This window comes from Haliotis rufescens, unplaced genomic scaffold (genome assembly GCF_023055435.1).
Source record: "Haliotis rufescens isolate VD_foot unplaced genomic scaffold, xgHalRufe1.0.p SCAF_33, whole genome shotgun sequence".
Lineage (NCBI taxonomy): Eukaryota > Metazoa > Mollusca > Gastropoda > Lepetellida > Haliotidae > Haliotis > Haliotis rufescens.
Window position 1 is genome coordinate 5,698,965 of NW_025964035.1, and position 22,202 is coordinate 5,721,166.

General features: G+C 42.7%; 1 protein-coding gene across 1 annotated transcript; it reads right to left on the reverse strand.

Annotated features, from left to right (window-relative positions):
- Positions 1–3,977: 3,977 nt before the first annotated feature.
- LOC124150285 (deleted in malignant brain tumors 1 protein-like) lies at positions 3,978–19,295 on the reverse strand. Its single transcript, XM_046522257.2, has 12 exons — positions 19,167–19,295; positions 17,928–17,964; positions 15,939–16,074; positions 15,490–15,662; positions 15,204–15,348; positions 12,622–12,791; positions 10,609–10,781; positions 8,915–9,068; positions 8,034–8,236; positions 7,036–7,364; positions 6,213–6,326; positions 3,978–4,318 (listed from the first exon to the last, which is right to left on the reverse strand). The coding sequence occupies exons 1-12, from the start codon at positions 19,218–19,220 to the stop codon at positions 4,060–4,062; spliced, it is 1,947 nt and encodes a 648-aa protein (XP_046378213.2). The 5' UTR covers positions 19,221–19,295; the 3' UTR covers positions 3,978–4,059.
- Positions 19,296–22,202: the final 2,907 nt, after the last annotated feature.

The window sequence follows — 22,202 nt, forward strand, 5'->3', positions numbered from 1 at the left end:
ACTGTAGTAGACCTGGATTAGTAATATTCTGTACAAAACAGACTGTAGTTAACCTGGAGTAGAAATTCTATGTACAATTCAGACTGTAGTAGATCTGGATTAGAAATACTCTGCACAATACAGACTGTAGTAGACCTGGATTAGAAATATTCTGTACTATACAGACTGTAGTAAGCCTGGATTAGAAATACTCTGTACAAAACAGACTGTAGTAGACCTGGATTGGAAATACTCTGTACAAAACAGACTGTAGTAGACCTGGATTGGAAATACTCTGTACAAAACAGACTGTAGTTAACCTGGATTAGAAATACTCTGTGCAGTACAGACTGTAGTAAACCTGGATTAGAAATACTCTGTGCAGTACAGACTGTAGTAGGCCTGGAGTTTTGCCCATTTTTCACAGCTCATGGCTGACGAGAGAACAACTGAATCTGTCTTTGTGTCCAGTTGTAGTGTAAGGGAGACAACTCGTTTGGTTAACTGTCGGCCAGGTAAAGGCAACTTGTCAAGGCATATGTCAACTGGGTTCTACACGGATCCCAACAAATAATGCCCATAATATACAGAGGTTGTCAAGTGAGTCTGTTTTCGGATGGTGTCCTGTAATATGAACAACGACTGAGCCAAAAGGAAAGAAAAAAGTGTATCATCAAAAACTTCTTTTTTTTTCAAATTACATATTAGAATAGTCTACCTAAGTACCTATTTCGCGTTCCAAGCACATGTCTTCTGTGAATAATATACTTATGGTGAAATGTTACGTAGAAGTACTTGTACTCGTCCAGACTAAATAGGAATAAATCCTGGCCTCCTTCATGACAGTAAACTCCATGCGGAACAACACATCTCACAGATATGCACATGCCATTTCCATATAGTCCTGTCTCAAGGTATGCTTATTCAGACGCTTTTAGCAAGTTTAAAATCAACGCCAACCGCTACAAAAATCTATTTGTCTTGTATCTAGAGCCTAGCATCAACTGAGTTTTCCTCTATTTCATGTAGATCATTCATCTAGTGTATGGAGTTGAGCACGCTACAAATGTACTAATCATTATCATGTACAGATTAGAATAACAAATGCATTAAGACGGTTTGGTTGATCATGGCACAGTCCGACTGATTAGGCTTATCATCCGCTCAGGGTCCTTGCCCCCCCCTATACGTACTCCAGACAGGGAATGGGACTTCTCCAAGGAAGTGCTGCCTTGTCAAACAAACCAAGAACACCAAAAGAATATAAAAGGACGGGTACGGCATAAGTATTTGTGGCTTTAACTTTATTGCGAGCGTTCAGCTCTGAACTCCAGATTTGTTAAGTCTACATTTGGATTCTGCCTGAATTGTTTCCTTGATTTGGACATTCTGGTGTTTAGGAGTCCCTAACCTGCATCCCTAGGTACGTATAGGCCCGACCGTCCACAACTCCTCCGCCAAGTAAAACTGAGTGATCCTCCCTCTACCGTGCCACGTTTCAAATGACGAATGTTGCATTTGTCGAGTCAAAAGGACATACCGGTATCAATAGAAAATGACTAGACAAGGAGCATCTGTTTCTGGGTGTGGGTCCTCCATTGGCAAGTTCAAGGTCAGCCATGTGAAGGTGGTATTCACCAAGGTTGGGAGGTGCAGGATGATAACATGCCTCTTTGCTGAGTGTCGCGGAGCTGTGGTCCAGTGATCAGGGGTTTCATCAAGTAAGAATAAAGTGATGAAGACAACGTGGTACTAGGTTGACAGTTTTATTAAATGACTACTAGCTGTACAATTACAATTAAAGAAAAATCCAATCTGAGCTCATACAGATCACAAATTAACTCAAATATACAATCAGGTTTTAACCAAACAACTGTATTACTGCTACAAAAAAGCAGCGAAGCTGAAACACCACTTGAACAAGATACGGACCCGGTGCGTTGACGGCCAGTTAACACCTGAGTCAAGTAACTCCACAGGGTTCTCTACGACAGCTGCTGGCCGAAAGACTCATTCTCATTTAGTGAAGTAGCAGAGTTGCAGAGTAGTTCTTTCTGGAACCAGGTTAGACATCAGATAATATTATATCAATTTACTTCAATGAAAGTAGTGATTAAATTGCCCACAACAGATTACAAACTTAACCCAAGCGTCTTACAAGTGTTCATGGAAGTGGTTTATAGTTGTTTTGTTGTAACTTAGGCTTACCCTTCTTGACAATTGACTTAATTACATCCCATTTAACCAACCATTCTTCTGGTGTCTTACCCGTATGAAATATTATTTTGAAGAATTTAAGTTAAACAGTCATCTTTTCGCCTGACAATGACGATGTGCCGTCAAATTTTAACTCATTCGCTTTCAGCTTGACCCAAGCCGAGCTGGCGAGGTCCCTCGCGGTCGGACGGGCGCTCGCCCGAGTGATAGGACCCAAGCCGGGTCGGGTGTTCCCTCGCCGGGTGTCCCCTCGCAGCGAGGGAGCACCCGTCCCCGGCGAAAATCCGTCTTTGTCCGGCGCAGGCGCACTCGGGGTTTGGGGTTACGCGAAAAGAAAATGTTTTCCAAGGGACTTTTTTAATTTAATCTCTCTCTCTCTCTCTCTCTCTCTCTCTCTCTCTCTCTCTCTCTCTCTCTCTCTCTCTCTCTCTCTCTCTCTCTCTCTCTCTCTCTCTCTCTCTCTCTTGTATTACTCGACAACAACCATCGGTTGTACATAAGTTGTACAACAATAAAAACTACAGTAATAGATGTACAGCTTGATGACATATATTGTAGCATACGTCACAGATTAGCATTCAAATGTCTGAGGAACTATGGCAGTTTTTTTAAGTGCTTATTTTACCATTTGTGAACAGTTTACGATATTTAATCATGTTTGGCCAGTGTGTGTAGTATTCATTGACACATTCAGTGCGTAAGGTTAAAGGTGAATTACAGCTGAATAAATAGTGGAACTCGTCACCAATTACTTGGGAGTCGCACAATGTACATATCCTTGGTTCTCGTGATACAGTTTCCTATGGGCCTGTTTCTGTTGGTAGTTTGTGGTTACCAGTTCCAAAAACAGTAAAGGTTTAGAAATATGATCAGGGAGAAGTAAATATTAGCCAAGGATAAATATGACCAAGTTTGTTGCGTTTCAATGTAACTGAGGAAATCTTATTATTGTGATGAGGTAAACCTTACTTCCACCAGTACGCGTGCGTGCGTGTGTGTGCGTGCGTGTGTGTGCGTGCGTGCGTGCGCGTGCGTGTGCGTGCGTGTGCGTGCGTGCGTGCGTGCGTGCGTGCGTGCGTGCGTGTGTGTGTGTGTGTGTGTGTGTGTGTGTGTGTGTGTGTGTGTGTGTGTGTGTGTGTGTGTGTATGTGATGTATGATTTGCCGGCTTTCTCCTCAGGAAAATGTTCCAGTTCACACAGTCATGTTGTGATGGTTGCTGTACGGGAATGTGGATACGAACCCCACCCTCCTTAGTCACCAGATCTGACCCTTTGTGACAAAAACCTGTTTTCAAATCTGAAAAACAGCTTGTGCAGTGACAGACCGTGAAGTCCAGGAATTGGTTGCTGCTGTGGGGGCTGGTTGACATTGGATACAATGTGTGAAGCCCATTGTGTGTCCCCCGCCGTTTTGTTGCTGGAAGTTTGCTAAAAGCGGCGTAAAATCAAACTCAATCACTAAATCGACCAGGATAAAGAAGTACTTTTGTATTGAAATCATCTACCGCGATAATTAACCGTCCAATGCGCTGATACAGAGGTTGTTATTGGGATTAAAAACCCTGATTCACCAATCAGAATAGTGTCTTATAAAATAGTCATGGTTCTCCTCAATATCACTAACGTGATTCCCTAAGCCAGCGACCGCCTCCGTGGCCTAGTGGTAGAGCGTCCGCCTAAACATCGGAAGGTCCGGGTTTCGAATATATAAAGTCTTGGTAGACAGTAACAGTGTTTGCTTGATGTGCAAAACAAAGATATAATAGATCATCTATGACATATTCCATTATAACCTTGTTTATTGGCAAACTCAACATTTACAATCACTGGTCTAATGGTTAAAGACATATGGTGAGACAGGTCTCAGTTGACAGGCGAGTCCTCAATTATGACAGGGCCAAACCTAACTCTGTTTCGCCCCTCTTGTCTGGAAGTGCTCCTCTTCCCCGGTGATTGACAGGTCTGCTGGCAGGAGGCGGAGCTATCTTGTACCGGACAGACTCTGACGTCACACGTGATGTACACCTGGTTGTAGTTCCCCGCGAATTTGAACACCTTCGTCTGAAAGTCTGTGTAGTGGTTGGTTGTCCTGAGGACGTGTGTCCCACTGTCCACTGTGCAGCTGAAACACATGCAATGAACATTGGGGGGATCTGGCTTGAATATTACATTGCTACAATAACAGATTCCTATAATAACCCATTCCTACACAACAACAATAATACACAACAACAATAATACACCACTACAACAATAATACATCATTATAACAATACACAACTACAACAATAATACATCATTATAACAATACACAACTACAACAATAATACATCATTATAACAATACACAACTACAACAATAATACACCATTATAACAATACACAACTACAACAATAATACACCATTACAATAATACACAACTACAACAATAATACACCATTATAACAATACAGTGCTGCAATAATACACTAAAACAATAATACACAACAACAATAATACACCACTACAAAATTAAATAACTACAACAATAGCACATCACTACCACAATACACAACTACAACAATAATACACCATTATAACAATACAGTGCTACAATATTACACTACAACAATAATACACCACTACAATAATACACCACTACAACAATAATACACCATTACAACAATACACAACTACAACAATAATACAACACAACAATAATACACCATGATAACAATACAGTGCTACAATATTACACTACAACAATAATACACCACTACAATAATACACCACTACAACAATAATACACCATTACAACAATACACAACTACAACAATAATACAACACAACAATAATACACCACGATAACAATACAGTGCTACAATATTACACTACAACAATAATACACCACTACAATAATACACCACTACAACAATAATACACAACTACAACAATAATTACACCATTATTACAATACAGTGCCAAAATAATACACCACAACAATAATACACCACTACAATAATACACCATTATAACAATACATTGCTACAATAATACACTACAACAATAATACACCACAACAATAATACACCATTATAACAATACATTGCTACAATAATACACCACAACAATAATACACCATTATAACAATACATTGCTACAATAATACACTACAACAATAATACACCATTATAACAATACAATGCTAGAATAATACACCACAACAATATTACACGACAACAATAAGACACAACTACAACAATAATTACACCATTATTACAATACAGTGCCAAAATAATACACCACAACAATAATACACCACTACAATAATACACCATTATAACAATACAGTGCTACAATAATACACTACAACAATAATACACCACAACAATATTACACGACAACAATAAGACACAACTACAACAATAATTACACCATTATTACAATACAGTGCCAAAATAATACACCACAACAATAATACACCACTACAATAATACACCATTATAACAATACAATGCTAGAATAATACACCACAACAATAATACACCACAACAATATTACACGACAACAATAAGACACAACTACAACAATAATTAGACCATTATTAAAATACAGTGCCAAAATAATACACCACAACAATAATACACCATTATAACAATACAGTGCTACAATAATACACTACAACAATAATACATCACAACAATAATACCCCACTACAACAATAATACACAATAATAATAATACACAACTACAATAATACACAACTACAACAATAATACAACATTATAACAATACAGTGCTCCAACAATACACTACAACAATAATACACCATTACAGCAATACACAACTACAACATTAATACACAACTACAACAATACAGTGCTACAATAATACAATTATATAATAATAATAAACCACTACACTAATACACTGGCACAATAACAGGTTGGTTCACTGGTACACTGATACAATGCTACAATGATACAGCATTCCAATAATACAGGCGTACAGCTGCAATGATACAAGTTTGAACATACCCTCCCTGAGCAAGGATGTACTTAGAGCTGTTCCTTGTCTCCACAGCTGTTGGAAGAGCAAAGCATGACGTCACCACAAGCTTCAAGTCCGAGTCAGCCTGGTCCAGTTGTACTCTGGCAGGAGTGAGTGAGTGAGTGAGAATGGTTTTACGCCGCTTTTAGTAATATTCCAGCAATATCACAGCAGGGGACACCAGAAATGGGCTTCACACATTGTACCAATGTCGGGAATTGAACCCGGGTCTTCGGCGTGACGACCGTAAGCTTTAACCACTAGGTTACCCGACCGCCCCTTAGGCAGGACACACAAGCATCAGATCATCACATCAGTGAGATAGTTCAGACATAACACATCGTGGTGCCACTGATTACAGTAAATACCCTCGCCACAGACAATATCTGAGTTGAAGTCTGCATCAGCCACAATTCTCTTTGAAACTAAATGGTTGCCAGTGAGATAGTCTTATGAATTTGAGAAATAATTTTCTGTTCGTGTGACACAACATATCAGAGATATCACCAATCTGCACAAGCACATGGGTTCCATTCAATTTGTTTGTTTGTTTATTTGTTGTTTAACGCCGCACTCAGTAATATTCCAGCTATATGACGGCGGCCTGTAAAATAATCGAGTCTTGACCAAACAATCCAGTGATTGACATCATGAACATCGATCCACGCATTTGAGATACGATGACATGTATCAACAAAGTCAGCGAGCATGACTACCCGATCCAGTTAGTCGCCTCTTACGACAAGCATATGCACAGTCGCCTTTTACGGCCGCAGTATAGAACGTATCAAATCGTTGGCACCGGGTTACCTGAAAAACAGATCCTCCCCTAATCTCTTCTGTGGTCTTGTGAACTGCCTGATCGTCATCGCCTGGTCTTCATAGACAGTGATGCTCGTCGGGAAATACTGCTGAAGCCGGATATGACCTTTCACCTCCCTGCTCATGCGTTCCACTCCCGATTCTCTTCGCGTGCCCACATCCGGGTAGGGGTGATAGTGGATGGAGAAGGATTCAGAACGAGGCACGGAGCAGGAGATGGGTATCTTCCACCTCTCACCTCGGACAATGTTGTTGGACTCGGTTGCAAATATTCTGTCCACGAGGAAGTTGGTGTAGACATGTCTGCCTGTCTCTGTCTGAACAGGATACGACACACTGGGTTACTGTAATCTAGATAACACCAGCGTCAAACCGGGAATCGAACCCGGAGCTTCGGTTTGATGAGCGAACACAGAGTCAAGCCCCTATTACCCTCTGTCTCTGTCTCCGTGTGTGTCTCTCTCTCCGTCTCTCTCTCTCTCTCTCACACACACACGCACACACACGCACGCGCGCGCGCACACACACACACACACACACACACACACACACACACACACACACGAACTCGAGTGGGAGGAAACAACATTTATAAAAAATTTATATTTCTAACACTTTCCACGAACCTTAGGAAACGGACGTAATATATATCTTGCTGGCGTACATATATACACTTGAAAAAAGAGTCTCAAGACAAAATTGTGCGTTGTCAGCGCTTTTGTAGCCTGCTGGTTCACTCGCTAGTCTACAATACAAAATTTTATCCCACATAAATATATTTCCCTACTTTTATTGTCTTTAACAGCAAAATAAATTTCTAAAAAGGGACAGTCAAAAGATGTCAAACCCACTTTACAGACGTTCCCTTCTGAAAGACCCGGGGACTTTCTATAGATTATCCCTGCTGAAAGGTAATTGTACGAAAACAAGGCCCTGTAAAAACACAAGGATGACGTCACAGGAGGTTTATAACATCACACATCTACCTTGACTATTGTCCCACAGGAATCGGCGTTGGTGTTGATGACGATGATGTCGTTGATGATGGTGCCGGTACAGGAGGGATCAGCCAGAGCGATGGTTCGCTCTGAGGAAGCTGGGTAGAGTCGCTTCAGGAAGGGGAGGTCTATCTGGATGTTGAAGGTTCCCGCGTCACACGACATGTTGACGACATCCTGCACCAACGCCGCTGTAGGTGGACAGTGTAAACTCACTGGACAGTGCCGCTTGTACAGGTATGTGTAGTGTTATCAGACAGTGTACACTGGACATGGCCGCTTGTACAAGTATGTGTAGTGTTATCAGGCAGTGTTAAGTATTTACTACAATGTGTACATGGTAGTATAACTGAGTTATGTTTACTTAACTCTTTTCAACAGAAGTTATGTACATGTAATAACTAGTTGCGAGTTGGACAGTATGTGACCATATATACAAATATTTGAAGGATGACATAACACCCTAAGACCAGCTGAGACAGCTGGACATTGCCGTTTGCTAACAAAAACACGTAAGTGTTTGTAATCGTCAAAATGATGTGGTTCAACTGTACATTTGGACCGGAAAACACAAATTCGAAGATTCCTTTCATATATCTCATGAACTGGTATGAGGTTCCGGTTAGAATTGGCCCAAAGATACTGATGCTGGTTGTAAGCGTGGTGGTAACAGTGCTGAAGGAGTCACGTCCTAACCCGATGGCATGTAACATTTTTATTAATCACTAATCAATCTGGTCAACACTCGAGAAGAATAACGATATGCTAGACGGGCGAAACGTTTCTATTGTCGCTAACGAATGCCCATATCATGTAGTGCTGGGTCTCAAAGAAATGTTGAATTTATATGTAGAAGTGATTGTACGTACGGCTCCATTTAGCTTGGAAGCCGGCCATGCTGTTGGAGCCGTCGGTGTCGAAGCTGACGACGAAGGCCTTGCCGAGGAGGATGGGGGGTTTGCTATTGCCGCTGTAGGTGGAGCCACCGACTGGGTTGCTTGACGACGAGTTGAGTGTAGAGACCTGGATATCAAAAGGCCACTATGAGGAACAAACTACTTCACACCCACAACGCATATGCTGTACACGTATTATTCAAGAGAGGGTAATCTTCAGCATCACCAATCTTGGATTCAAGCCTCAATAACAGGATTCTGGCACGGCTTTGTGGCTTACAAGTTGATATCCCATTGGAGACCTGGCGTTCTTTCGAAAATGCATTAATTATTCGATGCTGGCTATCCTGAAAAAGGTGACAAAAGTATGTCCATTTTAATATCAAATGACCATCAGTGTGTGTGTGTGTGTGTGTGTGTGTGTGTGTGTGTGTGTGTGTGTGAGACGGAGAGAGAGACACACGAAGACAGAGACAGAGTGGTACCTACATGCACAATGTCACAGCAGGACTCTGTCTGGAGGTCAGTGTGGTACCTACATGCACAATGTCACAGCAGGACTGTGTCTGGAGGTCAGTGTGGTACCTACATGCACAATTTCACAGCAGGACTGTGTCTGGAGGTCAGTGTGGTACCTACATGCACAATGTCACAGCAGGACTGTGTCTGGAGGTCAGTGTGGTACCTACATGCACAATGTCACAGCAGGACTCTGTCTGGAGGTCAGTGTGGTACCTACATGCACAATGTCACAGCAGGACTCTGTCTGGAGGTCAGTGTGGTACCTACATGTACAATGTCACAGCAGGACTCTGTCTGGAGGTGAGTGTGGTACCTACATGCACAATGTCACAGCAGGACTCTGTCTGGAGGTCAGTGTGGTACCTACATGCACAATGTCACAGCAGGACTCTGTCTGGAGGTCAGTGTGGTACCTACATGTACAATGTCACAGCAGGACTCTGTCTGGAGGTGAGTGTGGTACCTACATGCACAATGTTACAGCAGGAATCTGTCTCGATGTCAGTGTGGTACCTACATGTACAATGTCACAGCAGGACTCTGTCTGGAGGTCAGTGTGGTACCTACATGTACAATGTCACAGCAGGACTCTGTCTGGAGGTCAGTGTGGTACCTACATGTACAATGTCACAGCAGGACTCTGTCTGGAGGTCAGTGTGGTGCCTACATGTACAATGTCACAGCAGGACTCTGTCTGGAGGACAGTATGGTACCTACATGCACAATGTCACAGCAGGACTTTGTCTGGAGGTCAGCGTGGTACCTACATGTACAATGTCACAGCAGGACTCTGTCTGGAGGTCAGTGTGGTAAAGTCAGTATGGTACCTACATGTACAATGTTACAGCAGGACTCTGTCTCGAGGTCAGTGTGGTACCTACATGTACAATGTCACAGCAGGACTCTGTCTGGAGGTCAGTGTGGTACCTACATGTACAATGTCACAGCAGGACTCTGTCTGGAGGTCAGTGTGGTACCTACATGTACAATGTCACAGCAGGACTCTGTCTGGAGGACAGTATGGTACCTACATGCACAATGTCACAGCAGGACTTTGTCTGGAGGTCAGCGTGGTACCTACATGCACAATGTCACAGCAGGACTCTGTCTGGAGGTCAGTGTGGTAAAGTCAGTAGAGTACCTACATGTACAATGTCACAGCAGGATTCTGTCTTGAAGTCAGTAAACTCCAACTTGTACAGTTGCCCCGTGTTGGTGGGGCGGATGATGTAGAGGCAGTGCACGTTGCGGGGGTAGGGCTGGGGGTAGTTGTCCGTCTGAAGCGTGCCTGTCTCACTGGAGTATTGGTTTCCACAATCTGTAACAATGGGCGCATCTGGGTGAGAATACAAACGTAAAAGCAGACTATCTAATTGGTTTTTGAAGTTCAAAAGATTTACAGCTCTCCATTGAACGGGAGGACTGTAACATGGCCACGGATGTGAACGACATTGTTTGACGGTCATATTTCAAACGTTTCTACAAATTATGTAAACGCTGACGAATCACTTTAGGAATTCCCTTGCGTGACTAAATGCTGAACCGTTGAAAATAAATACTGAGGCACTAATCACATGTTCAGGGTTATGGAGACAGACAATCAGCAGTTCTGAGTGATTCACTTCGCAATGACGACAAAATGCCCAATCGCCTCAGTTCAGTACACATCCCCGAGCGTTGATCTTGTCAGCCTCGCCCTGCTCGTTATGTGGCTGTCAGTGCACACGGGAGGTCACTGTACACATGAGGTCACATGTATCGAATGGCATTGTGCACAATTGCTTCGATATACCAAATAGTGATATGAAAAGAAGATAAGCATATAGATGGGGATGGACCATCTTCTTCCATTGAGCTTGTGCTACCAGCAGGGTTCTTCAAGAAGATATGAAGGAGTGGATGACCAACGCTAGTAAAGCCTGACTGGTCACAACATGTCTGTCTTGAGTGGGAAGAACTCACACCCGCCTTGGCAACATTGTACTCACTATAACACTCCACATCCGCCTGGCAATCATTGTACTCACTATAACACCCGACACCCGCCTGGTCAACATTGTACTCACTGTAACACCCCACACCCGCCTTGTCAACATTGTACTCACTATAACACTCTACACCCGCCTTGTCAACATTGTACTCACTATAACACCCCACACCCGCCTGGTCAACACTTTACTCACTATAACACTCGACACCCGCCTTGTCAACATCGTACTCACTGTAACACCCCACACCCGCCTGGTCAACATTGTACTCACTATAACACCCCACACCCGCCTTGTCAACATTGTACTCACTGTAACACCCCACACCCGCCTGGTCAACATTGTACTCACTGTAACACCCCACACCCGCCTTGTCAACATTGTACTCACTGTAACACTCGACACCCGCCTTGTCAACATTGTACTCACTATAACACTCGACACCTGCCTTGACAACATTGTACTCACTGTAACACTCGACACCTGCCTTGTCAACATTGTACTCACTGTAACACCTCACACCCGCCTTGTCAACGTTGTACTCACTATAACACTCGACACCCGCCTTATCAACATTGTACTCACTGTAACACTCGACACCCGCCTGGTCAACACTTTACTCACTATAACACTCGACACCCGCCTTGTCAACATTGTACTCACTGTAACACTCGACACCCGCCTGGTCAACACTTTACTCACTATAACACTCGACACCCGCCTTATCAACATTGTACTCACTGTAACACTCGACACCCGCCTTGTCATCATTGTACTCACTATAACACCCCACACCCGCCTTGTCAACATTGTACTCACTGTAACACTCGACACCCGCCTGGTCAACACTTTACTCACTATAACACTCGACACCCGCCTTATCAACATTGTACTCACTGTAACACCCCACACCCGCCTTGTCAACATTGTACTCACTGTAACACTCGACACCCGCCTTGTCATCATTGTACTCACTATAACACCCCACACCCGCCTTGTCAACATTGTACTCACTGTAACACTCGACTCCTGCCTGGTCAACACTTTACTCACTATAACACTCGACACCCGCCTTGTCATCATTGTACTCACTGTAACACTCGACACCCGCCTTGTCATCATTGTACTCACTATAACACTCGACACCCGCCTTGTCATCATTGTACTCACTGTAACACTCGACTCCTGCCTGGTCGCACGATGTCTGCGAGGGAAGGACCCGTGTGGCCGGACAGAGGGAAATGTCGCTCTCTGTCCCCACGCAGACAGTGCTGGTGATGATCGGAGGGTTAGGACTGCGACCGTACTTGGCGTCATTGTGTGCCAACCCGCCCTTTGACCTGGTTGCAAACGATCAGTTTTTAACCGCTATTCTGCCATGATTCTGGCGGATCAATCAGAGGTATCAAATCACAATAACTGCGCGTTTTGTTTCAAATTCAATTTAGCGCGGTAAAATCTACGTGTAACCTAGCTCTACATTGAAAACATACACAGTACGTTTGTCTCCTAATTATCCCTTTACATTTTCAGAGAAACCTCTCAGACCGGGCCACGTTAGCCGGGACACTGCTCAATTCAAACAAACTTTTTAGGAAACCAATTTCAAATTAAAGGCCGATTAGGGTCTTTTTTTATGATTTGTAAAGATACAAGAAATGTTATTTGACGTCGGCTATTACAGGTAACACTACAACATTAGCCCTTAAGAGCTATTATTCCGATAAAACATGTCAAGGGAAACGTATTTAAACAAAAACGTATTTCTAGTAAAGTTTGATAAAAGAAAATATAAATTATATTTGACGTTTAACGCCGCACACAGCAATATTGCAGGTATGTTTCCTGATCACCCGATCCAATTGGTCCTCTGTAACGACAAGCATGGGTGGCTGAATACCTATTCCAACACGGACAGCCGGGGAAATATGGGAAATCATAGGGGAGGATCATGTATCATATTTACATTTGAAGTATTTGTATTTGAGGCCCGACCAGAAGCCTGCGGAAATATCTTCATTACCTACGAGAGCAAACATATCGGGGTTCATAATAATCATATGGGCTCTAGGGTCATATCACGTCACGAGACAACAGTGTATTCTTTCCGTCATCTTGAAGGCATTGTTGACGTCATCCGAATCTTATCGTGACGTGAGGTCGGAATGATGCCAAACGAAAAACGTACGTCATTGTTTGTTGTTCCGCTGCTGTTGCGACTTACTGTCCTTATAGGTTAACACTAAAATTCGTCTCTGTATGTAGACATCTTCCTTGGTAAAAAATAGAACATTATATCAGTGTTCATGTCATACTATGTTTACGACACTCGATGGAATACCGGAATTCAGACACTCGTGTCGTAAACATGCTATGACATGAACACTGATATAATGTTCTATTTTTTACCATATCCTCTATGTATTACCCACAGTGCATTGTATCCGTCATCCGGGCGGCATTGTTGATGTCATTCTAATCTCACTATGACGAAAGGACGGTATGACGTCACACTAGAAACGACGTCATAGCGGGAAATTGTTGACGTCATTCGACAAGTTGTGGTTTTCTGGGACAGCGTTGGTGATCAGTGCATTTTTTGTAAATGGGACCTCAACAGGAATAATGGGTAATAAAGAAATTATTACACTAACCTGCGTGTCATATTGCTTTTACGAAACTTGTGGAAGAATTCATGTATTACCCTCGTTCTCGCTCGGGAACACAAAAGTTCTGACACTCGTTTCGTAAAATCAGTGTGACACACATGCCTGTATTATAATCTCTTTATAAGTACATATATATAAAAAGGTTGGGGATACTCAGAAACGACTTATAATTTGCAACATGGTTATTACTTTGATATTAGTTTTTGACCGCCTCCGTGGTCTTGTGGTAGAGAGTCCGCCCTGAGGGCGGAAGGTCCGGAGTTCGATCGCCAGCCGCGTCATACCAAAAGACGTTAAAAATGGCAGTAAGGGACTAAAACAAGGACTGGTCGGCTCGGAGTCAGTATACTGTGTCTGAGTGGGGTATTCATGTTAAACTGCGGCATGGTATCTCAGTGAGCTAGCACTATAAATCGGCATCAGTCCGGTCTAGTACAAGCAGCCACACACATACACACGTGCATGCACGTCGCTATATAAGTGCAATAATCTTGGACGCGACGTTAAACTCCATTTAACCTCACCTACTAACAGTTGTATGATAATGATGAACGAATTGGGAACACATTACAACCGCATCGCAAACAATGACTGAAATCAAGTAAATCACAACTGAATGATAAGCAGGATCAATTACATTGACAGAAATAACGGTCCACAGAGATTAATCGACCTTTCTTGAAAGTGCCAAAATCAGGAATGACACCCTTCGTTACTGCGTGCGGCACGTGCAAACTAACGGATGTGTTTTGGTGCTATGTCTTACAGACATGAACGTTCCTGCATGGGAAGTTTCTCGTCAACATTGATCTTTGTTCTTATACATGGTATCCACATGTATATTTCAGGATCTCCTACTTTCTTGGAAGAGTATATATCAATAAACTACACGCCACTGTGCTAAAAATAGCCGTCCAATCGCATTACTTACACGGGCGAGAGAAATGATGTGCTACGTTAGTGATATGGGACATGGAGATGCCGACGTCCGATACGAAGGAATGGTGGCGATCGGGTACAGGGTATGAGTCATAATAGAATGGAGACATACTACCCTGGGTAATGGAGGATGGTTTGTTATACCTGATGCCGAGCTCTCGACAGATGACCTGAGCGTCCTTGTCGTCCCACCCTGCTGTACAGACAGGCTGCCACATGTTGTTTTCATAGATCTCGACACGACCCTCCCACGGTCCGAACCCGTCCGTCAGCCGGACATTGGGCTGTGCTGAAACAATGAACACATCACAGGGACATGCGTATGACTGCAGTACATGACGCTATCCCCCAGCCTTCGTTACTCAGTTGACACCCCACAGTTGACTCCCGCGGCAAGATGTGACGTTAACCCCCACCCGTGGAAACTCACCCGACACCTCACAGTTGACGCCCGCCACTCCCCCGGCAGGACATGACGGTATCCCCCAGCCCTGGAATTGACAGTCAGTGATGTCCGTCTCGTTGCCGACACAGTCCACGTCGTCGAGCCAGAACGTCTCCCCACCAATCAGCGGGATGATCCGGGCTGTGCCAGTGCCGTGCCTAATGGTAGAGTAACATGATCAGTTCCCCTTCGTGTATTCTCCACACCGAAAACCCAGGTTCGATTCCCAACATGGTACAATGTATGAAGCACACTTGTGGTGTCTCCAGCCGAGGTATAGCTGGACTATTGCAAAACGGCTTAAGACCATATTCCATCACTCGCATATTCTGTTGCATTGCTTCGGAACTTGAAGGACAAACATAAATCATGTAATCTTAGAGAAGCTCATTTTTTAATATGCTCTTTCGTATTATAATATGTAGCGAGCTCACCAGTATCCTTGCATCCGACAGATGACCTTGGCATCTCTAGAGTTCCATCCATGGCCACAGATGAACCCCCATTGTCCGTTCCGGAACACCTGGACCCTGGGGTCAGCTTTGGTCAGCAGCAGAGGGGTGGAATCGGCTGGTGAGTGAGTGAGTGAGTGAGTGAGTAGGTGGGTTAGTCAGTGGGTGGGTGAGTGAGTGAGTGAGTGGTTTTGGGTTGGTGGTTGGGCTGGGAGTGAGTGCGTCGGTTTTGGGTTGAGTGAGTGAGTGAGTGAGTGAGAGTGATAAATCAGCTATGATAGACAGACAGATATGGTTCGTTCATACATCGTACACAGTGGAAGTTCTACATTTGCAAGAGTTGAGGTGGGTGGGGAGTAGGAGTTTGAGTGGGAATGGGGGTGGGAGTGGGAGTGGAAGTGGGAATGGGAATGGGGGTGGGGGTTGGAGTGGGGATGGGGTGGGGTCTTTTTCTCCTATTCTCAATTTTTACCTTCCTTCGGTTCACGTGTATATGTCCCGGGATGGGGGAAGTATTTCGTTACAATGGTCAACTTGTTTTATTTTTTGACATCGCTGTCAGTATGTATTTATAAAGAAGGTGAGTAATGCCGACCCGTAGCCCTGGATCCTCCACTGACTTGATGAAGCCGGCCTCTGTGGAACACGTGGACACGGGCAGCACAGTGGTCTAAAACTTCGCTTTCGTCCTGTGCAGTGGGTTCGAATCCCTGTTCCCATTCTAATTAACCTTGTTTTGTTAACATCACGCCCATTCTCAAGATATTCGTCAAGTTGTAAATGTGTACGCAGTTCCCTCCACATTAAACTGACACGCCGTTATATAACTGTGGAACTATCCCTACCTACAGAAGTACACATGTACCTAACCTACAACTGCATCACACTAAAGATGCATCAGTTACATATTGTATCAGTATATAAACACTACCCAATAATCAGGAATCTACTTGATATCCCACAGTTGGTGGTTGATATAACACTTCACGTGGGCACGTGTGAGTCGGAAATGGTGATTTAACACTTGGAGACAAGATATACAATATTTACCAAACTGAACGCAGCGTTTTACTTTTGTATACATTTGTCCTCAACATATCAACATGAAAATGATAACAACATTGTCAACTGCCTCCCACAAGAGTTACAGAACCTTTGTACTTTTTGGTATTAAAAGGTAAAATGAAAATCAATATGATTTCCGTATGTATTCCATCTCAATGGGGTTTTTTTTAAATTGCGAAATTCGGTTCTATATTGTGAAGTATACACATTAGATGTTAAATGACAAACGTTATCAGAAGGTTCCTAGGCTGAAAACAGTTTCCGAAACACTGTAAACTTACGATCCATAACAACCGTGACACACGTATCACATACATCACCATCGAATAACCATTTCTTGTTTGTTTAATTTTATCTACCATCGAACACGGATGTATACCTTCTCTTGCCCGGCAGTTTAGCTTCATTGCATGGTACAGCGTAGCATATATTTTGTGTTGTGCGTCAATGTTACTCACACGGGCGTCGAGCCCTTAGAAGCTTCCTGCCTGATATTTAAATTGACCCTCGTGGATATGGGGTTACAGTTACCAAGATCCTCCTCATGCTTTGCAAAAGTAAGGTGTTGAGTCAGTGAGTGAGTTGTGTTTAACGCCGCTTTTAACAGTATTCCAGTTATATCACAGTGTGTCAGCTAAATGTGGGAGGAAAGCCCCAAGTGATGCAGGTCTCAGACGTTTACCACTTCGGTGAAACCCAAGAGCACGGGTATGGTGCTGACAAACCTAGAAACATAACCGGGGCGAACCGGGATTCGAACCCACAATCATAGGTTTCTGGCGTGCCCATGGGACACAACTCTGCTCAGCGAATCGAGGCGCCTTAGACGACTGGGCCACCCGTGCCCCGAGTAAGTCGTTGAGATAGAATAGCTTATTGAAGTAATTTAGACAAGGGTTCACTTACCTCGTGCAAATATCGTATCTGAATCTGCAATGTCAATCTGAAAAAAGCATATATATACAGTAAACTACGGTTATAACGAACTCAAAGGGACCATTAATTTTAGTTCGTTTTAACCGTAGTTCGTTATAAGCAAATTTACAGCATATACATAATATATGCCTTTAATCAGTTCGACGAGAGCATGGCCGGGACAAAAACAGTTCGTTTTATCCTTCCGTTCGTTATAAGCGTGTTCGTTATAAACGTAGTTTACTGTATGTGAAGGTATCTACTAACACAGACCATATGGTATTTAGTGGTAGGCTGTCATCGCACTCAAGACTTACTTCGACGCAGTTAATGATACCATCAAAAGTACTGACGTTGCTGGAATTATATATAAGTATCAAAGTACATATACAGTGAAACTCACCCGAGTGTCTTTTGAGATCAAATATATCAACACGATTCGACAAAGGTTTGAATCTCCCAAGCTTGCCGAGGGGTTTAAAACATTTATCGACGAGTTTTGATATGGTTGAGTTAAAAAGACACGAGGGTAAAATCCTATTTATCATCTCCAATCCTTTATCAAGTTTTTTTTTCATTTTTGAATCAGTTGTAGAAAGTGTCTTGTGTGTAAACAGTACAGCTAACCAATTACAGTCGCAGAGAGTGGCGATGTCTTTTTGGTGTGACGTCATGGTAATTACATAGCCGATGACGTCACAATGGTCTGCAAAGTATTGCGATGTAATTCCTTTGTAGTGATATCGCCCGTGGAAGACAGTTTTTGATAAATTGATCAGATACGTCACGGTATTCACATCATCCTGGGTAGAGCGAAAATGGTATTTCTCCATCCGAAAATGCCCGAAAAAAGTTTAAACAAACAAATAAAGATCTTCAGTGAACAATATAAAAAAATAATTTCCTGTGGGTGAAAAATAGATTGGCTCTTCCTGATCACTGAGATAAACTGCATTCTGTTTCAAACAACACCCCTCTAGATCATCATCCCCCAAACCATTACATGGGCGGTCCCTTAGAATATCTATGGTGTCTGAAAAGGAAGCCTTGTTTTTCGAGCACATGTTCTTGTGACCCACTGTGGTTGAGGGGTCAAGATAACGAGTGGCATTGTCCAGTTCGTTGGATTAGTATAGGGCACTACGCGATATGATGTCATCTACTTGCTGTGGTCACACATCCAGCATCAGCAGCTTTGTCGTGTACACAAGATATAGGTAACTCACTCACCATATACACAGGGCAGAGCAGGACGAGACACGCAGTCAGTGCTGGCGTCCACATGGCTTCTAATGCGAACAGTATGTACCTGGCCACTGATAATCTCTTTCATTGATAAGGTAAACGGAATCAGGTCAACACGGGGTCGGCATTGTCTGTCCGCAATCAAATTTGTAAAGCGCCATCAATACTGATCATGTATTATTCACGATAATCCACAATAAGAAAAGTTCTTCTATTCAAGAAGACCGATTACCAACGCGGGGTCCAGCATCATTCGTTGTGGTATTGGGATGTAGGGCTCCCATATTGGCTAACAAAGGTCTGAGTGCATCTCGAATCTCAGACAATGCTTTTGACACACGAATGGCTAAAGTACGTAATGTGTTGTTTTGTCAAAGACTGAACGAGCAGCAAGTATAAGCTGGACTATTACTGTTATTTCCTGAACTCAATGATATCTGTTTGTGCACAGTTTCCGATTATCCATATAAAATGTGTTTGTTTGTTTGTAACTTAACGCCGCGCTCAGCAATAATCCAACTGTATGACGCCAGTCTGTAAATAATAGAGCCTGGACCAGACAATCCGGTGACTGACATCATGAGCATCGATCTACGGAATTAGGATACGATGACGTGCATCAACCAAGTCAGCGAGCCTGAAAACTCGATCCCGTTAGTCGCTCTTACGACAAACATCGGTTCTAACCCGGATCGTCACGTGTCCCATATAGAAACTCATTGGACTGTGTTTACGATAGGGAGGTTATATGGATCGTGGTTGTATGATCTGCTTGCCCTTGCTTTCAAGACTGTTCAAGAAAACGTGCATCAGGGCACATTTTGTAGAAATATATGTCGGACTTCATGCCATCAACTAACATGTCGGTATTGAAATGAAGAATAAAATATGAAACAATATACATGTACTTTAGTGTGTTTTTATACACACACACACTCTCTCTCTCTCTCTCTCTCTCTCTCTCTCTCTCTCTCTCTCTCTCTCTCTCTCTCTCTCTCTCTCTATCTCTCTCTCTCTCTCTCTCCGTATATACATTATATATATATACATATATATGTACATTTATAACATAACGTATATTATCACATAATAACATAGATGCATAGCTCTTTGTAAAGTTTATTTGTTATACTACATTGCACGTGCACAAGGTAGACTACTATTCTGTATTTCTCAAAGAATGAACTTAAAGGAGGTCTATTGAAAAAGAAACTAATAAAGTACATATTTACACACAAAAAGCAGTCATATGTGATTTCATTGTTGTCTGAAAAGCAACAAACAACTGCCCTGATCCCGTACCCAGCGCGTATGCATATTGAAAACAGCAGCAGCTGTGTCGTCACAGTGGAGAGGCGTTTTTTTCCATTATTGTCGTTTACAGTGAATTGATCTTCATGACAATTTGATTTGTCGCTATGCTCGGCGTATTCATTTCGCAATGTTCGGTATTGTGTGGGCGTGGGGTGTACTAGTTCATCAAACAAAAGTACCGAGTGTCATTTCTTAACCTCCAAGCGAAACGGCCAATTCAGCGAGTAGGGACATTGAAACAGACTGGACATGCCGTTTTGTGTTTCTTTTATATTGAGGCATCTGTGTATGAGAGAGATCCACACATACTAAAAAAGTAAATTTAACATTCATTGTTACATATAATCTATGACTGACTACCCCCGTACAACAATCACAAAGGACCATGCACATTGATCACGTTACAAGGTTATATACTCTACCCTCGTACAACAATCACAAAGGACCATGCACATTGATCACGTTACAAGGTTATATACTCTACCCTCGTACAACAATCACAAAGGACCATGCACGTTGATCACGTTACAAGGTTATATACTCTACCCTCGTACAACAATCACAAAGGACCATGCACATTGATCACGTTACAAGGTTATATACTCTACCCTCGTACAACAATCACAAAGGACCATACACGTTGATCACGTTACAAGGTTATATACTCTACCCTCGTACAACAATCACAAAGGACCATGCACATTGATCACGTTACAAGGTTATATACTCTACCCTCGTATAACAATCACAAAGGACCATGCACGTTGATCACGTTACAAGGTTATATACTCTACCCTCGTACAACAATCACAAAGGACCATGCACGTTGATCACGTTACAAGGTTATATACTCTACCCTCGTACAACAATCACAAAGGACCATGCACGTTGATCACGTTACAAGGTTATATACTCTACCCTCGTACAACAATCACAAAGGACCATGCACGTTGATCACGTTACAAGGTTATATACTCTACCCTCGTACAACAATCACAAAGGACCATGCACGTTGATCACGTTACAAGGTTATATACTCTACCCTCGTACAACAATCACAAAGGACCATGCACGTTGATCACGTTACAAGGTTATATACTCTACCCTCGTACAACAATCACAAAGGACCATGCACGTTGATCACGTTACAAGGTTATATACTCTACCCTCGTACAACAATCACAAAGGACCATGCACGTTGATCACGTTACAAGGTTATATACTCTACCCTCGTACAACAATCACAAAGGACCATGCACGTTGATCACGTTACAAGGTTATATACTCTACCCTCGTACAACAATCACAAAGGACCATGCACGTTGATCACGTTACAAGGTTACAAACTGGGCACAGTTTTGGTGTACAGAAATTCACATATTCAGTTGTGGTCTGACTCCGTTGTCTGATTCTGCAAGAAATGTCTCTTATTTTATTCACAAAACATGCAGGATGATTTTTTTCCATTTTTAGGTTGCCTCGCCCCTGCTTCCCTGAATCTCGAATAACATGTATTTTTTTTATTCTCATTTGGTTTCTAATGAAAACCAGAATACTTCACAATACAAACATCTCACGCACTGAAAACAGGATAAAATCACTGACAAAATATGAAAAAGTAAATATTTAAAGGAAACTTTAAAATAATGGCCATCCCCTCAATCATCCTGATGTAGGATGAGTGTATTGATCTGTTGTGTCTGGAGT

Bases quoted from the DNA above. Each gene is read 5' to 3' on its own strand.
- LOC124150285 (XM_046522257.2), bottom strand. From the start codon at position 19,220: ATGTGGACGCCAGCACTGACTGCGTGTCTCGTCCTGCTCTGCCCTGTG. The intron at 12,792-15,203 runs GTATAACAAACC...GTTTGCAACCAG, and splicing joins TGTCGAGAGCTCGGCATCAG to GTCAAAGGGCGGGTTGGCAC. The intron at 4,319-6,212 runs GTATGTTCAAAC...CATGTGTTTCAG, and splicing joins TACATCCTTGCTCAGGGAGG to CTGCACAGTGGACAGTGGGA.